We start from the raw sequence: 22,696 nt of genomic DNA, 5'->3' as shown, positions 1-22,696 counted from the left end.
GGGGGTGATGCCCTGGGTTATGGGGGGGGTGTCGCGTGATGAGGGTTAAGGGAAGGTGGGGACTCCGGGCTCCTACGATGTGCGGAGCGTGGGCAGGCCGGGGTGGGACAGGGCTGGGAGCTGTGTTAGGGACTCTGGAGTTTGGAGGCCCTGATGGGAGTGGTTCGGGGGCAGGGCCTTGCGGCTGTGTTGGAGGCGCTCAGGGCCACAATGAGAGAATTGTTGCTGGGGTCAGTCCTGGCGGCGGCGGGAGCAAAAAGCCTCGGTTCCGGCTCAGCTGCTCGGCTCTTGACAGCCGGGGCCTCGGGCTGGGGCTGCGGCCTTCGGCGCATGCTCCGGCGGCTCCAGCTCCGCGCCTCCGCGCCTCCGCGTGGAAAGTCCTGGAACTGCACACCCCGGAGGCTCACGCGGCGCCTCTGTCGCCCCCGCGCGGTCACAGGGGTGCTGCGGCCCCCACCCGACACAGGCCCCGCGCAGGTCCGCAAAACGGCTTTATTCCCCCGAAGGCTCCGCGCTGCGGTCCTGGGCCCGGGGTGGGCTGACTTGGCCTCTGGGACTCCTGGCTCGCCTAGAGGTGGCTGAGGCTGCTGTGCCTGGAGCTGCGCAGCGAGCTGGCCTCCCAGGCGCTCCTGGTTAGGGCCAGCCCCGCCGGGCTGCCCTTGGCGCCGGGCCTCGGGGGCAGGAGGCGAAGCAGTTGGCGCAGCACCGCCTGGCGCAGCAGGATGTACACCCAGGGGTCCAGGATCTGGTTCCATGAAGCGAGGCGCACAGCCAAAAACAGCGGCCGCTGCAGGGAGCTGGAGCCCCAGCCCCCGACAGCCAGCACCACTAACACCTGCGGGAGAAGCCGGTGTGAGCGGTGGGGCAGGTGTAGGGAGAAGGGGACTGGCCAGGGGCGGGGCTGGGCTGGATGAGCGCGCGGCCGAAGGGGAAGGGAGCCGTGAGCAGGAACAGAGGCTCACAGGCTGGGGAGATGGGAGTCTCCGTGCGGAAGGGCTACGGAGCGGGCCGAAGGGGGCGTGGCAGAAGCAAAGGTCGCGGTGCTCGGGGGCTCGAACAGAAAAGGAGAGAAGCGCCGGGTGTCCCGAAGCACAGGGGGCCCGGGGGAGAAGAGAAGCCGGGCGCGTGCTGCTGGAAGGGGTTCGGGCACCGCGCGTCCGGGAGGAGGCTCGCCTGGGTAGGCGGCCCTACGGAGGCCCCGGGCCGGGTAAGCGGAGGGGGTGGGATGTCCGAGGGGGGCCGGAGGGCGGGGAAGGGAGCGAGAACCCAGGTACCCCCGGAGGGCAGGGGTGGGAGGGGCCAAGGAGGGGGCCGGAAGGAGCCTGGCCCGAGGGGCGTGTGCGCCCCTCACCAGCAGCGGGCTCCAGCAGATGCACGACACCACCATGATGCCCACGAGCTGGCCCACCATCTCCACATCGTGGGCGCGGGCTCTGCGCGCGGAGCCCCGGCCCGGGGAACCGCCGGGGACCGAAGCGACGGACGAGGAGGACGAGGCGGAGGCCGAGCGGGGCGCGCGCGCCCCCCAGTGACGGCGGCCGTCGGGGCCGCAGGCCTGAGGACGCCGTCGAGAGCGGCGGCGGCGCCAGCGGGCGCGCAGCAAGGCCAGGCCGCTGAGCGTGTTGCACACGAGCGCGGCGAGCAGCGCGGCCAGGCCGAGGCCGGCGAAGAGGCCGGCGAGCAGCGCCTGGCGCCAGCCGCCCGCCGGGCGCAGGCCGATGAAGCACCACGTGCCCGGGTACTGCAGCTCGTAGCGGCCCACGCGCGCCAGCGGCAGCAGCGCCACCGCCAAGGCCAGCGCGGCCAGCACGGCCAGGGCCAGGCGCGCGCGGGCCGCCGAGACGCGCGCCGCGTGCAGCAGCGGCCGCGTGACGCCCACGCAGCGCTCCACGGCCATGCCGCAGCCGAGCAGCAGCGGGCACAGGCCGAAGAAGACCATGCAGCCGCCCAGGAAGTGGCAGGCGCCTCCGGCCGGCGAGCGGCCCGCCGCGTACAGGCGCAGCACCAGCGCCCCCGGGATGACGTGGCCCGCCAGGTCAGTGGCCAGGAGGCTGGCGACGAACAGCAGGAAGGTGGCGGCCGAGCGGCGGCGGCGCAGGCGCCCCGCGGCCTGCGCCAGCAGCGCCAGCGCCAGCACGTTGGACACGGCGCCCAGGGTCATGGAGAAGATGGGCAGCGCCGGCGACGCGCTCGCCCGGCCGGACGGCGGCCAAGCCGACGCGTTGGGAGCCCCGGGCTCCGCACACGGGGTCGCCTCCCCGGCCAGGCTCAGGTTGAGGCGCCCGCAGAGACTCATGTCAGGTGCTGGGGTGGGGGCTGGGGAGAGGAGAGGAAGGGCACCGTGAGGCCGGGCTGGAGAGGAAGGGCACGGCCGGCTGGCGCTGGCGGGCCGCCCCGCTGAGAGCCCCGCTCCATGCCCCATGCCGATGCCGGGCATTCTCCCTGTCACTCTCCCTGCGGCCGCTCCGGATGGCTCCGGATGACCCCGGCTGCCCCATGCCCGACCCTTCCTCCTCCTCTGCCCCATCAGCCCATCTCTTGCCAGGGCCCCTCGCCACCTTCTCTGTCCACCTTGCTTCCCTGAGCTCCAGCCTTCCGTGTCTCTCCCCACCTCTGGACGCCTCGGATCCACTTCTGACACCCACCTCAGTTTCGCAGCACAGCGAATTCCCGGTCCCCTGCTCGTCTGACTCCCACTCACCCGTTTCTGATCACAGGGCCCCACCTGACCTCACTGCCCGGTCTCGGTCTCTGACCGTCACAGGTCACGTTTTCCCCAGTCCCATGTGTGATGCTCACAGCCCCACCTCTGCCACCACGGGCCCCTCTCTATCCCCTCAGTCCCTGTCCCCCCCACTGCCATCTCTGAGTTCCGTTCCTGTCTCACCCAGGCCCTGCTCCTGACCACAGCCACCTCATAGTGGATGCCCGCGGTTCCCATCCCCCCCCCAAGTCCCTGCCTCGAAGGCCTCAAGGCAGGCCAGCAACCCCCATTCCTTGATACCCCAGAGGTGAGGGCTGAGAGGGCAGAGCTGCCTGCTGGCCAGATGGGAAGGGCACATGGGGACAGACCGTAAGACTCACAGGGACTGATAGATGGGGCTGAGAGTCAAGAACACAGGCCAGAGAGACTGAGGTGGCCATGGCCCCATCCTCCCACCCCCTCCTCCCCCACCAGAGATCCTCAGGCCCCAGTCTTCTTACCCACACAGCTTGGGACGCCAGGTCCCCATCGCCTGCTGCTTGGCCCTGCTGCCTGCTGCACCCGCACCCGCTGCACCAGAGCGCTCTCCGGCAGGCCGCTCCCTCTCCCTCCCTCCTGGGGCGGCTCCCCAGCTCCCTGCCTCCTCCCGCCACCCGTGCTCTGGCCTCCAGGGGCTGCTCCGGCTATCTTGCATCTTGCGCTATCTTGCGCCCGCTATCTTGCGCCCGCAGGGGACCTAGGGTGGCAGAGACCCATCTGTGCTCCTGGCAATGGGCAGGGGCCACTCTGGACCCCAGCTGCCCCCTCCAGGACGGGGGCTCTCGGGGAGTTGGCTTGGTTCCCCATGACCCCCTCCCTGCTGGCCGGGCGGGAGTAGCCCTCCCCCCACCCCCAGGCGCGGGCCTTTCGCCTGCCTCATTAATAAAGTGGATAAAATCTAAACACTGGAAAATGTGAGCATCACCCAGGGCGGGCTGGGGCAGCTGCAGGGGGTGCCACTGCTCCCAGGGGGACTGCGAGGTGGGGGGGGCTAACCCCGCCTGGGGGCAGCCCCACCCTCTTGCCCTGCCAAAGCCTCCAGGATGTTGGGGTGGTGGCCACAGCGGTGGTGGTGGGCAGTGCCTCTTGTGCACCAGCTTGGGTCTGGCCCAGCCTGGCCAGGAGACCCGCCCACTATTTACACAGGGGCTTAAAGCTCAGGCCAGGGCCAGCGTGAGTCAAACCCTGGGAGGGGCAAGAGAGGAGGCGAAGAGGGGGCAAGGGACTCTGTTCTGGGACACACAAGTCCCAAGCCACCTGTGGACACAACTGCAGCCTCACATCCTGCCCTGACAAGCAGGGGCACACACACAATCTCACATTCTAAGACACAGGGTCACACCTCTTCACATCCTAAGACCAGATCCTGCCAGTCTGTCCCCAGCACAGCAGGAGCCACATCATCGGACCCCTGAACACGGTGACAACATCACCCCGAGGACCCCCGGAGATCCCCATTGTCACTGGTTCTAACTTAACATGCTGAGATGCAATCCCCTGAGAAAATGCTTGGAGCACAGAGACACCCAGACAATCCCTACCTCCTCTGAGACAGCCCATCAGCCACACTCACCCAGACACCCCCGAATGGTCCAAGACAGGCCCCACGAATACACTCCACACCCCCAAGATGCAAGGGGTGACACCTCCAGGGCATCTTGAGATCCAGCTGGTTAACACCTACCCTAGAACAGAAACACCCAGAGACACACATACACCCCTGGACACCTCGAGCTGCACTTACATGGCCGCGCTCCACACGCACCGACACCCTGATAGACACAGGCTTACGGTCTAAATGCCGAGACGCACAGCCACACCCCTTCACACCCTGAGCTGTTTACCAGCATAGACACGGAGCACCCCCCCAACAGCTGTCTCCATTCCCTCCCCCACCCAAGAATACAACCAGGGGCTGCACACACACCTCCAGTCTGGCCAGTCCCCCCAGCTCCCCTCTCCCAGGCAGGCCCAGTGCCCACCTGGGCAAAGTAGGGATGAAAATGGGGAGCAGGCAGAACTGAGACATTCCTGCAGGGACCTCTGGCCCGGTTCCCCTTGCTTCCACTCCTGCCCTTCCCTCCAGGTCTGGCCAGGGTCCCACCCCCCTCCCCGATCTCCACTCAATCCTGGAGGATGAAGTGGGTTGTCAAAACAAGCACGCAGGGTTTATGTCCAGGGCCGAACATGGTGCACCATGGGCGCCAGCAGACCCCACACATCTGCAGTCAGCAGGAGCCCGAAGGAGTGGCAGCCACACCGTGACCGCTCCCCTCAGTCTTGGGGAGCCCCCCCACAGCACTTGCCCTGGCAGGCTTCCATCTTGGGCCCCCTCATCTCTTTTTTCCCAAGCCAGCCTTCCCGGCCTCCCAGCCCCGGTGCTCCCTGTGGCCCTGGGCGCCAACAGCCTCACGCCCACTGTTCACATCAGGCTCGAGGTGACGAGGTGACGGGAGGCCTGGCTCTAGGCGAGCAAGATTTGAACCTCAGTAGGCCTAGCAGCTCCGGCCTTTGACTGGAAGCCTTGTGGCCGGCAGCCAGAAAGCTCATCAGGCGGAACGGGTGGGGGGAGGCCCAGGCAGGCTCCTAATTCAATTTGGAGCCTGAGGAGGATGGATTTCAGCTGCTACATTCTTTCCCAGCCCTGGCTCACCCCCTTCTCCCACCCTAAAGCCGAGGCCGCCACACAGGTCCAACAGCAGATAGATTCTTTATGGTTTAAGACAGCAAATTCAGATATAAAATGCCCACCGCCATCCTCCCTCCTGCCCCTTCCGTCTGGGGCTAGGCTGAGGGGGGCACGGGGCAGGGGAGGCAGGGAGGTTGGGGGGTTCACAGCAGACTAGTGTTTCGGATGCAGAGGTAACAGACTCCACGGTGAGGGGGCTCCTCTCTGGGTGGGGCGCGGGGAGGAGGGCATTATTGCATTTGCTGAGGGGGGAATGCCCCCCCTTCTGCATTCCCTGCAGCAGGAAACTAGGGAGGTCACGACCCCCAAACAGGCCCCAGGGAGATGAGGGACCAGTTTGGCAGCTGATGCGGAAAGTGTTGGGGGCGGAGGGTGTCCGCCCCATCTGGCTGGGCCCTCCCCCCTCCCTGCGCCTGACTCGGCTGAGGTAAGTGGGGAGCAGGGCAAGGGGGGACCGGGGACCCCAGCCAGGGTGGGAGCTGGGGAGGGGTGGTACCGATTGGAGTGGGGCGGAGGCTGGGCCCCACCGCCACTCTGCATCATCCTTGGGCCCTTGAGCAAGGTCCAAGCCGGATGCTGGGGTCCAGGCCATGGAGGCCCTCCCACTGGGGGCTCCCACCAAGCAGAGCCAGGTCACTGAGAGGTCTGGAGGGAGGCCTAGAAGCGGCCGACCTTGGCATCCCCAATGGCACCCCAGACGTCAAAGACGAACTCATCAGGGAAGGCAAAGTCACCAAGCCGTTCATCCAGGGCCTCGGCGAGCTCATCTGGGTTCCTTTTGTCCTTTCCAAGCTCTACCATGGTGGCCGCTGGACAAGGGTGTGGGGGGGTGACAGGATGGAAGCACAGATGACAGAGGTACTCAGGGCAGACCCAGCCCCACAAGACCCAGAAGCCCTCCCCCCAAGACTTGCAACCCCCCCTCCGGACCCAGGCTCCCCACTCACCCAACTCCGTGTCCCTGATGCCCATGTAACTCTCCAGCAGGTCATCTACCTTCTCAATTGCCTTCTCCTCAAAGGCTGAGGGCTGGCGGGGGGGGGGGGGGGGGGGGGGACAGTGACATCACAAAACCATGAATAAATCTGTAATTATATTATTTATAATATAATAATAATTATATTACTAGGTGTGGGATGCTCTTTTCACCACTCTACGTGTATTAACCCACAGCTCATCCTCCCCACAGCCCTGTGATAGTCTTACTAGCCCACTATTTAAAAATGAGGAAACTAGGGATCCCTGGGTGGCGCAGAGGTTTAGCGCCTGCCTTTGGCCCAGGGCGCGATCCTGGAGACTGGGGATCGAGTCCCACGTCGGGCTCCCGGTGCATGGAGCCTGCTTCTCCCTCTGCCTGTGTCTCTGCCCCTCTCTCTCTCTCTCTCTCTGTGTGACTATCATAAATAAATAAAAATTAAAAAAAAAAAAAGAGGAAACTGAGGCCCGCTTGCCCAACCAAGGTCCCAGAGCTGGAATGTGGCAGAGGTAGATTTGAATCTAGTGCACAAAGCCCCTCCGCCAACCGAGGCTGCAGCCACCTATGGATGTCCGGGGCCGGGCCAGAACACTCACCACATCCTCTACTGTGGCAGGGCCGCGGGATCTGAGCCGGAGGGTCCCTCGGCCAGTGCCCAGCTGGGGGCCAGAGCCAGGACGGCCACCCCCTGAGCGGACACCGATCATGTCTGTGGGAGGCAGGGAAGGGGTGAGGGTCTGGGAAGCCCTGGGCAGGACCCCAGGCAGCCTAGCCTCAGAGACCCCCTTCTACCTTCTCCAAGCTTCTGCAGGTTCTGGGGGGCTGCCCTCCCTCCATCTGACCCCAGGAGTGCAGGCCCCTTACTGGGCTCAGCAAGGATGGAGAAAGGACAGCCAGGGGCAAAAAATGGAAGAGGCTGGAGGGGAGACAGAGGGGGCCCTGTTCCCAGGGCCTGAAGGACAGGAAGGGGTGGGGCCTGGGTCTTGAGCGGTTCTCCCCAAGGCCAAGGGGAGACACAGCTGCCAGGGGCCAAGGACCAGCCCAAACGGCCTGGGGAAGTGTTTGAGAGTCCCCCACCCCCACCTCAGGGGCCTCAGGCTCATTCCAGAAAGTTAGTGAAGCCAGACGGAGAAGTGGGGGTGCAGGAACAAGGCAGCCAAGCCTGGCTTCTCAGGCCTGGGGGTGAGGGGGGGGCACTCGCCAGGGTTGGGGGCGCTTGGCTGGGCTAATGGTTCTGGGAAGCTGGGTGTGGGGGCAACTTCCTCCTTGCTCTTACCCTCCTCCCAGGCTGGGCGGAGAGCCAGCACCCCCTCCCCAGGGCAAGGCGGAGCTACCCCCCCTTCCACTGCGGCTGGCTGGCCTTGGGCGCCACCTGCTGGTGTCTCCCCGCCACTGCGGCCCAAACCCCAGGGACCGGGCCAAGGCGGTGGTCCAGGCAGCAGGCCCTCACCGAAGGCCTTGCGGGGCTCTGTGAGCTTCAGCGTGAAGGTGCGGCCTCGGGGCAGCTCCTTGAGCAGACGAGCCACCTCGTAGTGCCGGCAGCCCAGCAGACTCTGCCCGTTAATGGCCTCGATCATGTCACCCACACTGATGAGCTGGATGTGGTCGATCACGCTTCCCTCCTTAATGCGCTGTGCAGAGAGGAGCGGTCAGCCCCCGTGGCTCTGCCCTTGGGTCCTATGGCCCACCTGTACCCTCAGGACTCGGGGTGCCCCAGTTACCCCAGGCACCTTGATGAAGGCATAGCCGGCCCCGTTGTCAGTGATGGTGAGCCCCAGCGCCTCCTCTGACTTGAACACCTCTACCTCCTTGCGCTGCCCCTTGACGTGGGCAAAGATGAAGTCCTCCAGCCCGATCTGGCCCCCCAAGAGCTTGTCCATGTCCACTTTGTGGGTGTTGAGGGTACAAAACATCACCTGCGTGGGTAGGAGACACTCAACCCTCACCTCCCTCCCTCACCCTTTGCTAACCACCACCCGAGGGGGAAGGAGGGTGCTAGGCAAGGGCTGGAGGTCCCTGCCTGACCACCCCAGAGTGGCCCCCACTTGGATGCAGCTCTGCTAGGGCTGGGATTTCCCTGCTGCTCCCAGGGCATAGAGCCTGGCACACAGCAGATGCTCAGTAAGGGTTTGTGGAATGAATGAAGGGGCATAGATTGCCCACCACACCTGCTGAGACCTTCGCATCAATCTCCTGCTCAACCTCACTGTTTCCCATCTTTCAGCTCCCAAAGTCCTTGGGGTAAGGCCTTCCAATGTATCATAGAGAAATGAATCTCGCATCTAACCTCCAGATCCCGTAATCAACTGGGGCACTAGTCTCCCAATGCATGATGGGAATGTCACAAACAGCCCTGGTCATGCACTTCTACAGTCCACTGGGGCATGGGCCTCCCAATGCCTAATGGGAACTCAGCACCCAGGCTTGGCCTCCAGGTCCCCACAACTCACTGGGGAGCAGGCCTCAGCGGGCATAACTTTAGCACCGGAGCCCCGGCTCACAAGCTGGATTTACGCCCAGGCCTCAGCCCACATCAGGGACCCCGGTGCCCAGCTCCCCAGTGGTACCTCGGCAGCTGGCAGCCGGAAGGCCTCGGCGATCTTGCCGTACAGCTCCTTGACGTTGGTGAAGCCCTCGATGCGGCCAGTGGGACTGCCGTGGGCCAGCTGGGTGTGGAACACGAGGCGGGGCCGCAGGGCCGGGGGAGGCGGGGGTAGGCCCATGTGGGGCCCCCCTGCCCCACCCCCACCCAGGGGCCCTGGCTCCCCCACGCCCAGCCCCCCACGGCCTGGCTCGGCCTCCTCATTTTCCACCAGAGGCGGCGCCTTTTTCCGCCGCCCCAGTCCCAGCGGCATGAGCAGCGAGAAGCGGGGGCGCACTCTGGAGATCTGCAGGGCGGAAAGTGGGCTTAGGACCTGGCCAGGGGCCTTGAGCCGCTTCTCCCCCATATTAGCACCCTACTGGCCTTATGAAATATTTAGAGCACAGACTGGCCTTGGGTCAAAACCTGGTCCCGGCACTTATGTGCCTTGTACAGAAGTAGTAACGGCAGCTAATACCTACTAAGACCCCGAGCAAACTGTGCTGTGACCTTACTTCATCTTTATACCACATCGGGACGTGAGGACCATATGAGGTTATGATTATGCCCATTTAAGAGATGAGAAAATGTAGGCTCAAAGTGGTTATGCTGCTCTTGATTTTTCTATTGGTGGCAGCCACTAGTGCTGAGCACAAAAAACTGCTGACTCTCCTTTCAGGGCACACAGGCAGGTGACACTTGCTGACCTCTTCGTGACAGGGCAGGCACATGACTAGTTCTGGCCACTGAGTTGTGAGAGGAAGCGACACATGACATTTCTGGGCTGAAGCATTTAGTTATGGGAGCAAGAGACATGGATGGGGGGGGGGGGTGTAGGGGGGCGGTTCTTTATCTCCCAGACTGGTGACTGGCCCCATCTGGTAAGGTGGCAACTCCATCGGCCAGCCCCTGGGTGACTACAAAGTATGTAACCTCCAGCCAAGCTGCAGTGATGCAGCACGAACAAAAAAAATAAACCTTTGTGGAGTTCACCCAGGAAGATTTGGGGGGCGTCGTTTGTTCCTGTAGCAAAACTTGTCCTGATATACTCTTTTCCTTTCCTTTTTCTTTCCTCTACCCCCATTTCCTCTCAGTTTCTTTCTTCTTCCCTCGTTTCAAATATTTTTTGCATACTCACTATATGCCATGCACATTTTAGACATTGCCTTCAGTAAGACAAGCAAGGTCCCTGACCGGGGCCACTATATGCCATTGCACAGGTTGTTCACTGTGCAAAAGCACCAGACCAAGGTGGCAGGTAGAAATGAAATTCAGCCTGTGCTCTGCTTGCTGAAGCCACACGCCAAGCTGATGGGTCTGCTGGGAGGAAGGGCTGCCTCTCTCCAATTCCCTCAGGGTGCCATGGATGCTAGCTGGACCTCTGTCCACGTTGTCCAGAGCATACAGTCCAGAGGAGAAGGCAGATGCACAGTGAGCAAGCACATGTGTCAAAGTCTAATATAGTTTCTAATCGTGCTATGAAGACAGTAAGACAAGTTCTTCAACAGACAAAGTCAAGGAGGGCCTCTCTGAGCAGGTGAAACTGAGCCTGAGGCCTGAATGATAGGAAGTATTCATATGAGGACGTGAGGCAAGAAGGCTCCAGGCAGAGGGAACAGCCAGTACAAAGGCCCTGAAGGGGGCCGTGCTTGGTGTGTTTGAGGAGCAGCTAGGCGGCCTGTGTGGTTGGAACAGAATGGTAAAGGGGACAGCAGGAGGAGGGAGGGGGCAGAGCGACCAGGGCCTCATGGGCTCAGGGAAGACTTACGCCTTTGCTCTCAGTGAGGTGGCAGTCATGGGAGGGTTCTGAGCAGACTCACAGACTCACAGACAAGCAAGAGACCAGTGTAACCAGAGAGGAGTGAGCCATGGGAGAGTGCAGAGGGGTGGTAAAAAGAGGTGATAAGGCGTGGGAGGGGTCGATGGTGCGGGCCCTCCAGACTGGGAAAGAGTTCGGATTTCATTTTCGAGTCACGCATCCAAAGTCACAGAAGCCAGGTGAGCTCTGTGGTCTGTTTGACTCCCATGCAAAGTGGTTCCCTAAGCAGCTCAATCTCCCTCAGCCTGGGATGTCCACTCTGCAAGCGGGGCCAGGCTGTGCTGAGGAGCACATTATGCCAAATTTGGTTTTTCTGTGTAAAGGGGACTTCCTGCTCCCTCCCTTAAGACCTCTTCCTCCAGGGGGCCATCCTGGATTCAGCCAAGCCCAGTGTGCTGCACCCACTCTCAGGCCTCCACTCCTTGGCTGCTGCACTGATGCGCCTGCTCTCCCAACACCACCTCCAGGAGCACCTGCTCCAGCCCCAACGTCTCTCACCTACACTAGTGCAGTTGCCTCCTGGGAGTCGGCGGCTTCTGCCCTCGCCCTCCACGGTCTGTGTCAACAGAGCAGCCAGAATGATCCTGTAAAACAGAAGTCACGTCACATCCGTCCTCTGCTCCAACCCCTCCCAGGGCTTCTACCTCCTTCAGAGTAAGAGTCAACATTCTCCTTTCCACCCATAGGCCCCAAGAGATCTGCCCCCATGGCCTCCCTGCCCTCACCTTCACCCACTCTCCGCCTTGCTCATCCCTCTGAGGCACACTCAGCCTCCTAGGCTCAGTGCTTCTGCGTTTGACTCTGCCTTCTGGCATCCACACAACTCATCCTCGCATCTCTTTCAATGCAATGGGATATATATTTCATCCACTATTCTTGTCTGCTGTTTTCCGAAAGGCAAGGAATTTTGTCTGCCTTATGCATCCTTATACTCTTAGCACAGAGAACACTGCCTGGTGCATAGCAGGTGCTCAATAAATACTTGTTGAATGAACGTATAGATGAATGATCCTAATATTCATCAGCCCATCAGTCCCTGTGCCTGGCTTTGGGGAGACAGAAGGACCCAGGCTATAGTCCCTGCCCCAAGGGGGTCTTGTCTCACCAGCAAAAGAGCAAGCGCCCCCCTGTGGTCCTCATCCCTTGCTTCCCAGCATAGTGCTGGGGACAGGGTAGGTGCTCCTTCTAGCCACACTGATTTCTCCCTCACCTTTCATCATGGTTTTGTTTTCACTCCCTTCATAATCAAGGATGCTGAACAACTTTTTTCTTTTTCCATGGGGGCAGGGAAAGGTTGGGGTGGTGGTGGAGGAGAACCTTAAGCAGGCTCTACAACCGGTGTGGAGCCTGATGTGGGGCTTGATCTCACAACCCTGAGATCATGACCCGAGCTGAAATCAAGAGTCAGACGCTTAACCAACTGAGCCACCCAGGCACTCCAGGCTTAACAGCTTTTTTTTTTAAAGATTGTATTTATTCATGAGAGACATACACAGAGAGAGGCAGAGACATAGGCAGAGGAAGAAGCAGACTCCCTGCGGGGAGCCTGATGCAGAACTTGATCCCTTGACCCCAGGATTATGCCCTGAGCCAAAGGCAGACGCTCAACCACTGAGTAATGCTTAACAACTTTTAAGACATTTATTAACTGCTTGGATTTGTCATTTTGTGAATTGTCTAAGTCTTTGCCCATTTTTAAAAATTGCACAGTTTGTTTTTTATTGTAATGCCTATATATTTTTCTTTTTTTTTTTTTAAGATTTTATTTATTTATTCATGGGAGACACAGAGACAGAGAAAGGCAGAGACACAGGCAGAAGGAGAAGCAGGCTCCATGCGGGGAGCCCAATGTGGGACTCGATCCTGGGTCTCCAGGATCAAGCCCTGGGCTGAAGGTGGTGCTAAACTGCTGAGCCACTGGGCTGCCCTGCCTTTATCTTTTTCTTATTGATTTTTGGGAATTGTTTACATATTTGGGATACTAGTCTTTTATTGGTTACTTCATCTAACCATAGTACACATCACAGTAAGCATTCACCTAATATCTGATAAAAAACAAATTCTGAATGAATAAACCCATACTGCCCCCTCAGATTATTACAACACACTCAGTGATGCTTCAAACCAAACCAAACCAAACCCCTCATCATCACCTCCCCTGTTCTCCTCCTGCTGCCCCTCATACATCTTAGCGGGATGCTGAGAACATGAGTCTGGAACCTGGTTTCTCCACTTATTAGCTGTGTGACCTTGGGCAAGTATCTTAACTTCTCTGAGCTCCAAGGAGGGTGGCCTGGGTTCAAATCTCATCCTTGCCACTTACCAGCTGCGTGGTCGTGGGCAAGTGTCACTTTATGTGATGGAGCCTCAGTTTTCTCAGTCGAAAAATGGGTGGAATTCCTGTCTCTCTCCAGGTGCTTATGGGAATCCAAAGAGATTGTGCAGACAACCCGATTAGCATTTTGCCTGACATTCAATTTAAGAAAACTGTTACTAGTATTGTCATTATTATTATGGCCTCCTCCCCTGCCCTCCCTCCCCCCCCCCTCGCCGCCCAGGAACATCCCAGTCTGTGCTTCTGCTGTCTGCGGAGGCCTAGTCTAGGTGGCCTCCTCCAGGCAGCCTCCCTGGCTTGCCCCAGCCTGCTGGAACTGCCCCTGTGGTCCAGACAGCTCAAGGCCCATGAACTTAATTACACATTATCCCGGCAGAACTCTTGTCTTTCAGTCCCAGGCTGCTATTTCACTTCGTGTCTCTATTTTAAAATGTAAACCAGATCACGTCACTCCCCGGCTTCCAATCTTACAGCAGTCTCCTACCTTTACAGAGGAAAAGCCCCAAACTCCTTAATATGAGCCACAGGCCCCTGCAGAACTGCCACTCTGGCGGCAGCTCGTGCCCCCACACACTATCCCAAGCTCCATCCAGCCTCAGAGTTTTTGCCCAGGCTGGGCCCCCTGCCTGACCTTTGCTGGGCCACCTTCTTTCTGTCATTTAGATCTTGTCTCCAAAGTCGCCTCCTCCAAAAGCCACCCCCTTTACCACAGATTCCACCCGGCCACCCCCCTCATATTTTATTCATAGCACACGCACTTACTACCATCCGCGGGTACTGTCTTTATCTACTTGTTAACTTGCTTGCTGCCCTTTTCCCCACTAGGACGGCGGCTCCCACAGAGCAGGGATTTTTGTCTTGTTTGCTATTATGCCCTCTGTGCCAAGGACAGTGCTTGGCCCATGGGAGGTGCTCAGTAAATGTTTGCAGAATGGACGGGTGTGCGTGCCTCGTGTCCTCATTCAGACTCCTCTCTGAGCCCTCCTATCCTCAGAACATGCCTGCTGTGGGGTTGCTAACTGACACTTCCTCCCCACATTCCCAGTGTCCCCTCAAACCTGAACATAGGGATGGTGGAAAAAGTGTCAGCCAGGGGTCCAAGCGCATTGGCTGGAATCCTAGCATCCCCACCCTCGCTTCCCTGGGAGGGGCCTGAAACTTAGCAACCCCACCACCAAGCAGAATCACAGTGAGGGCAGCAGGAAGTGGGGAGGGGAGTTCCTGGGAGTTGACAAAAGCTTGGGTGGGGGGAGAGACACCACACCCAACCTCCCCTTTCTAGTAGGATACTGCTTTGGAGGGGAGGGCGGGAGGCGGGAGGCAGGGAGGCGGGAGGCCTCTGATTCAGTCTTGAAAAACCGGCTCCCGGGTGTTTCCGGGGAGAACGCCTACTGCCTGGGCCTCAGCGCAGGCTTTCCAGAGGGGCCCAGTGGGCAAAGGACCCCAGCATCCAGGCCTCCTATGTCCCCTGCAGATGTCACTCTCTTCTTAGGACCTAGGTATTCAGGCAAGCCTTCCCAGGTCCGGGGAGGCAAGACAGGGTTGGTGTCCGGGGACCTCTTGGGGGGAAGCAAAGACCAGCAGGTGTGGCCCAGATACATGCATGGTTGGGGGATGCAGGCAGCAGCGGGCAGAGGAGCTGGTCGGGAACACCTGAGCCACGGAGCCACTGGGCCACTGATCCATGGAGCCATCTAGTCTAGCGGCTGAGACTCCAGTTCTGGACTCCGAAGCACGGGTTCGAGTTCCAGCCCTGCCACTTACTAGCTGTGTCACCTTGGGCAAGTCACTCCACTTCTCCGGGTCTGTTGCTTCACCTCTAAAAGAAGTAACAGCACCTTCCATGAGGTGTTTGGACGCAACGATGTGCATGGTAAATACCTGACACGGAAGCGTCCAGCCAGTGCTAGCCGGGGGTGATTTTTTCATGATTATTACCGGGACCTCAGTCCTCTCCAGGTCCCTCTCTCGGCCCTGGAGGGCCGCGTCGAGGCCAAGGTGGGACGAGGGAGGTGCCCGGGCAGGACTCAGAAATGCCGAGCCCGCCGGGACGGGGCTGTCCAGGGCAGTTCAGGGGGCAGGGTGGGCTGCCGACCCCATCTCAGAGGCGGGAGGTGTTTGACCCCGGCCCCCGGCGGGAAGATGGGCGCCTCCGGGGGAAGGGGCCTCAGGCATCCTGGGGCCCAACCTAGACCTCCAGCAGCGACCCCGGGGCCGTCCCCCCGCTCCTCGCTCGATCCGCCGGATCCCCATGGGTCCGCGACCCCGCGGGCCCGCGCTGGGGTCCCCGGAGCGGCCGTGCCCCGCCCCGCCCCGCCCGCAGGGACACTCACCTGCGCCGCCGCCGCCGCCGCCACCCGCGCGCTCCGGGCTCGGCCCTCCGCAAACTCCGGCCCGGGCCTCTCCCGCAGCCGCGGCCGGGGGGCGGGGCCAGCGCCCGCAGCGCGCCAATCAGGAGCGGCCGCCCGACGCCCGTGGCCAATCCGCGCCGCGCCGCCCAGCGCCGGGTGGGCCCGACGGAAGCATTCCAGAGGGATCCCTCCGCCTCGCCCGGCTCCTCCCGGCCCCCCCGCGCCGCGGCGCAGTGGACCTGCCCACCCTGCCGAAAGCCGCGGCAGGCTGTACCACCGCAGGGCGCGGAGGGGGGACCTGAGGCTGGGCCCCTGCCAATCGCGGGGAAGGAAGGAGGCGAGCAACCAATGGGGAGCTGGGGTCCCTGGACCACGTGCTGCCGGCGGAGTGTCCGTCTGGGGTGTCCAGGGTGGTAAGGGGCGGGAGGGCCGGTCGTGGGAGTCAGGTGACGCGGGCTGAGTTTCGGGCAGAGGCGAACTCGCCACGTCCGGAAGAGCTGACCCTTTAGGAGACCTAGGAAGGGGCCGAGGGCAGCCCCCGAACCCAGTCCTCCTCCCTGTCTGCGCCTGCCCCAGCCTGGCCATCCTGTGAGCGGATAAAAAGGATGCATTCATTCCGGGCGGGCGAGCGGGCGGAGGAGCGAGATGAATAGGGAGGGTCCCGAGTGTCCCTGCTTCCTGGGGTGTACAATGGACAAGGGCATTTATTCATTCATTCATTCATTCCCTCACTCGTCAAATATTTCATGTGCCCCTGCTCCGTGCCAGGCTCTGTCCTACGTCTGCAGCTACTAAAGCGAGTAAGCTGAATGTGCTTCTGGTGGAGGTAACAGCTCGTGCAGAAGGCCTGAAAGCTGGACTGAGAGATACAACACATTTTGGGAGAGTGCAATATCCTAGGAGCTAGCAAAACTGTGTGAAAGGGTGCATGGAAGGAAGACAAGATCGAGATGGACTGCTCGCTTGTTGGTTAAATCAGTGAATATTTACTGAACACATAATATGTGCTAGGTTGTAAAGGGTCCCCAACCATTCCGAGCCTCTGCCCTTTCATGAGGCTGTCTCCTCCATCTAAGTGCCCCCTCACCCCTGCTGGGGTCCTGAGACTGGCAGTGAGCAGCCTCTCAGAGCACTTGTGTGAATGAGAGGACCAGGTGACCTCGCCATCACCAGGTTTGGTGAGGCCCCGAGACTGGGATGTCTCAGGCAAGGGTAGGTCCAAGAAACAAAGACACAGATGCACCTCGTACAGACCAGGATGCTCAGTTCCCAGGACAGATGAGCTATCCTTGCTCTACTTCAAAGCCAGCCTCTGGGGCAGTTGGGGCTGGACCAGGAGCTTGCTGTGTGTTCTGGGAATTGTAGTTCTTGGAGGCCTCTAACAGCTGCAATTCTGCTCAGGCTTCATTGAATGACTGGGTCTCTGCAGTCCCCAGGGTGAGCTGTTGTGCATCCCAGCCCCACCGGGGCCTACAGAGAGGCAAACTGAAAGAGGAGAGCGGGGCCGGCTTAGCTGCTGAGGGCTGCGAGTCTGGCCCCACCCAGCTGGCAAACGCTGCCACTGTTGATGCAACAGGCACCGCTATTGTCCTTCTCTTCCTGTTCTGCTGACCTCTGCCATCCCCACTGAGTGATCAGTTGCTATGGCTGGGCCTCTGTGGGACTGTACCCACTGCCCTGCTTGTGCCTGGCATCTGAGCTGCCCTCTACAAACCCGAAGAGGACAATATGTGGGGCCATGGGGACAGCAGAGTCCTGAGCAGAATCCACCTGAATCCACCTGTTGACTGATGAGGAAGTGCCTAAGGAGGGGTGAGGGTGTTGCCCAAGGGTACAGAGCAAGCCACTCTTTATCCAATTTTATAGTTCAAAGGGCTAGTAGGCCCAGAAGCTGGGGAGCTCAGACTTCAGTGTTACTACCTCTGTCCCCTTTGGAAAAAAACATCTGGAATGCCAGCTAATACACGCAGAAGGAAAGACTGAGTTGGAAAATCCCCATTTTGCAGCCAGTAGAGAAATAATTAATGCAGGCGAGGATCCTCAGTGGAGGAAGTAGATATTCACACAATCTCAAAGGACCAGCCTGCAAATTACTTGTTAATTACAGTGGGGGAAAGATACCGTGGAAAAAGCACCAGGGAGAAACCTGGCAGTCACCACTTTAACCAAGTGACCAAAAGTAACATCACCAGTGATGGGACAAAGTTAACCTCGTATGCCCCTTCCTGTGATGTGCTGAGGACACATCACCTGTAGAGTACTTGGTCCTGTCCAGAGTGCTTAACCTGGATCTAATCATGAGGACACAACCAGATACTTCCAAATGAAGGGACTCTGCCAATGTACAAACAAACAACAACAACAACAAAAAACCCCCCAAAACCAAAAAGCAAAAATGCCTGGACTCTTCAAATAGATCTATGTGATGAAACGAACAATCAATGTGTTAATAAGTGAGTAAATGAATGAACTGCTTGGGAACAGTTCTAGATTGAAGGAGATAGCAATGACAACAAAATCAATGTATGATCTTCAATTGGATCCTTGATAAAAATTTTTTCAGAAAAGAAAGATAGGGCAGCCCGGGTGGCTCAGTGGTTTGGCGCCGCCTTCAGCCCAGGGAGTGATCCTGGAGACCTGGGATCGAGTCCCACATTGGGCTCCCTGCAAGGAGCCTGCTTCTCCCTCTGTGTCTCTGCCTCTCTCTGTGTGTCTCTCATGAATAAATAAATAAAATCTTTAAAAACAAAAAAAGGAGGGTCCCTGGGTGGCTCAGCGGTTTGGTGCCTGCCTTCAGCCTGGAGCGTGATCCTGGGGTCCCAGGATCGAGTCCCGTGTCGGGCTCCCTGCATGGAGCCTGCTTCTCCCTCTGCCTGTGTCTCTGCCCCTCTCTCTCTCTCTGTGTCTCTCATGAATAAATAAATAAAATATTAAAAAAAAAACAAAAAAAGGATAAAATAGCTATGAAAGATATTCTTGGGATAATTAAGAATATTTGAATGTGGAGTGGATATTAGATAATAGAACCATGTTAAGTTTCCTGAATGTGAGCATTGCACTGAGGTTAGGTAAGAGAATGTTCTTTAAAAAAAAAAAAAAGATTTTATTTACTTATTCATGAGAAACACACAGAGAGAAGCAGAGGGAGAAAAGGCTCCATGCAGCGAGTGCGATGTGGGACTTGATCCCGGGGCCACAGGATCATGCCCTGAGCCAAAGGCAGATGCTCAACCACTGAGCCACCCGCGCATACCAGAATGTTCTTATTTTGGGGAGAAACTCACTGAATTATTTAGTGATAATTTTGTGATGGCTGCAACTGCCAAATAGCTCAGAAAATATATGTATATATTTTATATACAATATCATAATGTGGTATACATTTGTATTAATATAGAGGAGGGATGGAGAGAGGGAGTGGGAAGAGAGAGAGTGCCTACAGGTGAGCATATATGTGGCAAGATAGTAACAATTGCTACTGAATCCAGGAGAGTAGCATATGGGTATTCATTTTGCTATTCTAGTGAGTTTTCTATATCTTTGAAAATTTCAAGATAAACATTTGGGGAAAATACCCCCATTTTCCTCCTATCTCTGGTGCAACACTGCAGTAGGCTCAGTGTGCATCTTTTTTTTAAAAAAATTTATTTACTTATTCATGAGAGACACAGAAGAGAGAGAGAGGCAGAGACATAGGCAGAGGGAGAAGCAGGTTCCCCACAGGGAGCTCGATGCGGGACTTGATCCCAGATTCTGGGATCACAACCTGAGCTGAAGGCAGGTGCCCAACTGCTGAGCCACCCAGGCATCCCTCAGTGTGCATCTTTTTGTGTGTTTCCTTGAAAATGTGCACTGTTTTATGGGGGGTGTTCCATTATACTTGGCTTCTTATTTTTCTTTTCCAGTTAGCGCTGTACTGCTTGCTTGCTTGCTTGTTTGCTTCTTTTGCAGTAGGTCTTAAAGATCCATCTGTTTTGCCAATCTCTTAAACCTATTTTCTTTCTTTCTTTCTTTTTTTAATTTATATTTTATTGGTGTTCAATTTGCCAACATATAGAATAACACCCAGTGCTCATCCCATCAAGTGCCCCCTCAGTGCCCTTCACCCAGTCACCCCCACCCCCCGCCCACCTCCCCTTCCACCACCCCTAGTTCATTTCCCAGAGTTAGGTGTCTCTCATGTTCTGTCTCCCTTTGTGATATTTCCCACTCATTTTTTTCTCCTTTCACCTTTATTCCCTTTCACTATTTTTTATATTCCCCAAATGAATGAGACCATATAATGCTTGTCCTTCTCCGATTGACTTATTTCACTCAGCATAATACCCTCCAGGTCCATCCACATCGAAGCGAATAGTGGGTATTTGTCGTTTCTAATGGCTGAGTAATATTCCATTTTTTTTAAGTAATATTCCATTGTATACATAGACCACATCTTCTTTATCCATTCATCTTTTGATGGACACCAAGGTTCTTTCCAGTTTGGCTATTGTGGACATTGCTGCTATTAACATCGGGGTGCATGTGTCCCAGCGTTTCATTGCATCTGTATATCTGGGGCCTATTTTCTTAAAAAAAAAAAAAAGATTTTATTTATTCATGAGGGAGACACAGAGAGAGAGAGAGAGGCAGAGACACAGGCAGAGGCGCCATGCAGGGCGCCCGACATGGGACTCGATCCTGGGTCTCCAAGATCACACCCTGGGCTGAAGGTGGTGCTAAACTGCTGAGCCACCAGGGCTGCCCTATACCTATTTTCTTAATTTCTACCTGGTGCTCCACAGATCATCCCTCACTGTGCACCCCCCTCCCCGGGGATGGACACCAGGGAGCCTCGAGCTCCCCACACTGCAGCCTTGGACATGTCCCCTTAGAAACCTTGTAGGAATCTTCCTAGGAGAGAGAACTGCAGGCAGAGATGCTGGATCACGGGGCACAGTCAGTTGCTATGTGGCCTCTTGGACCAGCTGCCCCCAGTCACATCTGGCAATTCGGATGTACCTACATCTCCTCTAACTGTTAGTTCTATCCAGCTCCTAATTTTTGTTGCTCGGACTCACTGTCAAGTGACATCACCATTACCATCTTTCATATTTCTCTGATTTCCAGTCACTTTGAGCAGCTCCTCCTTTTCTTGATGGCCTTCAGTTTCTTCTCTCTTGTAAATTGCCTGTTCATATTCTTTGCCCTGTTTGCACTTGGGCTGCTATTTTTCACTTGTTGATTTGCATGTGCTCCTCATGGAATGGAGATCTGCACTGTCCAATCTGATGTGTTTAATGTGTAACCTCCACTCTCCACATGTGGCTATGAGCACTTGAAATATGGCTCACATCACAGATTGAGATGTGTTGGCATTGTAAAATACACACCAGGTTTCTAAGACGTGGTACAAAGAAAAGCAAGTGTAAAATATCACATCTCATTGATTCATTTTTTAAAATTCATTTTTATTCTGACTACGTGTTCTCATAATAATGTGGATGCATTGAGCTACATAAAATGTATTACTCCAATTCCTTTTACCTGTTTCTTTTATTATTGTAATGAGGCTGCTAGATGGTTTAAAACTACACGTGCTCTTGTATAGTTCTGGGGGAGCACTGGGATATTGAGTATTTGGCACCTTCAATAATGCTAAATAATGGCTCTGCTAAAGCCAGAGCTTCTTATGTGCCAGACACTAAGAACTTTACATTTATCGAACCATTTAGCTCTCCTAACAACCCTGTGAGGTAGATACAGTATTAGGCATCGCAAATATGTTCTCCCATTCCACCACGTGATGATTCGCTTCACCCATTAAATCCTTCGTTGGGAGAAAATTCATAACTGCAATATAACAGGACTTATCTGCTTATTGTTTGCACCCATGAAATTTCACTAAGAAAGCTCTTCTCTTAAATCACAAAGTTATTCTTCCATAATTTATTCTATTCATGCTACAGTTTCACTGTCCCTGTGTCTTTTTTTTTTAAGATTTTATTTATTCACGAGAGATACAGAGAGGGAGGGAGAGACACAGGCAGAGGGAGAAGCAGGCTCCCTGCAGAAAGCCTGATGTGGGACTTGATCCCAGGACCCCGGGATCATGACCTGAGCCAAAGGCAGACAGACGCTCAACCACCAAGGCACCCAGATGCCCTGTCCCTGTGTCTTTTAGTCGTTTCTAATCCACATTGGGTTGTAGAGTCGAAGACAGTCTTCCTTTTCTCCATCACCTGTGCTGCTCACCGGCTGTGTGACCCTGGGCAAGCCCCTTCGCCCTGTGTGCCTCAGTCTCTTCTGTGAAATGGGGATAATAAAAGGACACACCTCCTAAAGCCGTCGTAGCTATGCTAGAGCTGTTTTGCATCAGACGCCTCCAGTGGCACTGGGGTAGATGCTCAGTGAACACCAGCTGCTGTTATTGAACTGTGTCCAGGTCAGAGAGATGAATAAACACAGTATGTCATAATAGAAACAGATAGAAACAGACGCCTTTATTAAGCTCTTAATATATGTCGGGGCCTGTGCTGCCTGCTTTTCATGAATAATCACACTGGATATCACCTGCATTCTATAGAGGAGACTGACGCTCAGAGAGGGGGGAGCCACTGACTCAGAGTTAAACAGTGACTCATGGGTATGGTGCTTTAGCTTCAACCCCAAGACATGTGACCTCCCTCTGGGTGGGTGGGCCGTACTTGCCTCAGCTTGGAGCCTGACCCTGGACCATGAGGGGACAGAGAAGAGCCAGGAGGGACAGTGCCCAGGGACAAGGCTTTGGAGTGATCTTGGAGTTTGATCACCTGGCTTTTTGTGGCTTGTAATTGGGCTCCCCGTATCAAGCTGGCAGGTGTGGTCTCAGTGGGACGGACTTGGAGGAGAAGAAAAGGAGGTGGCCCTTACCCTGCTGGGTCCTATGGCCCCAGGTCTCTCAGACCCAGTGCTGCACCTGCCTTTTGCTGCTGGATTGCAGAAAGTCATGATCAAACGTGAAAGCAGTGCTGTTTTCTGGAGGGCCATTGGGCAGCTCTCTTTCTGAAATGCATCTCTGGTAATAATTTCCCACCACCGCCTTGGCACCCACTGGGTGTCCAGCCCCATCAATCGCAGCAGTTGGCTTCCTGCTCTGCTCATTCCCCAGAGCTCTGTCCTCTTTCCACTCCCAGGTCTGTAACCCTCCCTTACAGCAGCCAGAGGGCGCCTCTGAGCTCATG

At 56.9% G+C, this 22,696-nt stretch overlaps 2 protein-coding genes across 7 annotated transcripts; both read right to left on the bottom strand.

Annotated features, from left to right (window-relative positions):
* Positions 1–478: 478 nt before the first annotated feature.
* PTGER1 (prostaglandin E receptor 1) lies at positions 479–5,298 on the bottom strand. 2 transcript variants are annotated; one of them, XM_072786987.1, is made up of 3 exons: positions 4,317–5,298; positions 1,352–2,316; positions 479–835 (listed from the first exon to the last, which is right to left on the bottom strand). In XM_072786987.1, exons 2-3 carry the CDS (start codon positions 2,294–2,296, stop codon positions 569–571), a joined length of 1,212 nt encoding a protein of 403 aa, XP_072643088.1. In that variant the 5' UTR covers positions 2,297–2,316; positions 4,317–5,298; the 3' UTR covers positions 479–568. The 2 variants fall into 2 exon arrangements, with proteins under 2 accessions (XP_072643088.1, XP_072643087.1); XM_072786986.1 differs by lacking the exon at positions 4,317–5,298 and adding an exon at positions 3,205–3,541.
* Positions 5,299–5,434: 136 nt separating this feature from the next.
* On the bottom strand, positions 5,435–15,554 carry GIPC1 (GIPC PDZ domain containing family member 1). 5 transcript variants are annotated; one of them, XM_072786988.1, is made up of 10 exons: positions 15,477–15,554; positions 14,908–14,962; positions 13,132–13,225; positions 11,307–11,392; positions 8,976–9,296; positions 8,130–8,324; positions 7,859–8,039; positions 7,005–7,117; positions 6,380–6,461; positions 5,435–6,241 (listed from the first exon to the last, which is right to left on the bottom strand). In XM_072786988.1, exons 5-10 carry the CDS (start codon positions 9,261–9,263, stop codon positions 6,090–6,092), a joined length of 1,011 nt encoding a protein of 336 aa, XP_072643089.1. In that variant the 5' UTR covers positions 9,264–9,296; positions 11,307–11,392; positions 13,132–13,225; positions 14,908–14,962; positions 15,477–15,554; the 3' UTR covers positions 5,435–6,089. The 5 variants fall into 5 exon arrangements, with proteins under 5 accessions (XP_072643089.1, XP_072643092.1, XP_072643090.1 ...); XM_072786991.1 differs by having other exon boundaries at positions 8,139–8,324; positions 15,477–15,550; XM_072786989.1 differs by having other exon boundaries at positions 13,132–13,274; positions 15,477–15,494.
* Positions 15,555–22,696: the final 7,142 nt, after the last annotated feature.

The sequence above is a fragment of the Canis lupus genome, chromosome 19 (genome assembly GCF_048164855.1).
Source record: "Canis lupus baileyi chromosome 19, mCanLup2.hap1, whole genome shotgun sequence".
Classification (NCBI taxonomy): Eukaryota; Metazoa; Chordata; class Mammalia; order Carnivora; family Canidae; genus Canis; species Canis lupus.
Note: the sequence above shows the minus strand (reverse complement) of the source record. Positions and strands in the feature narration are given on the sequence as shown.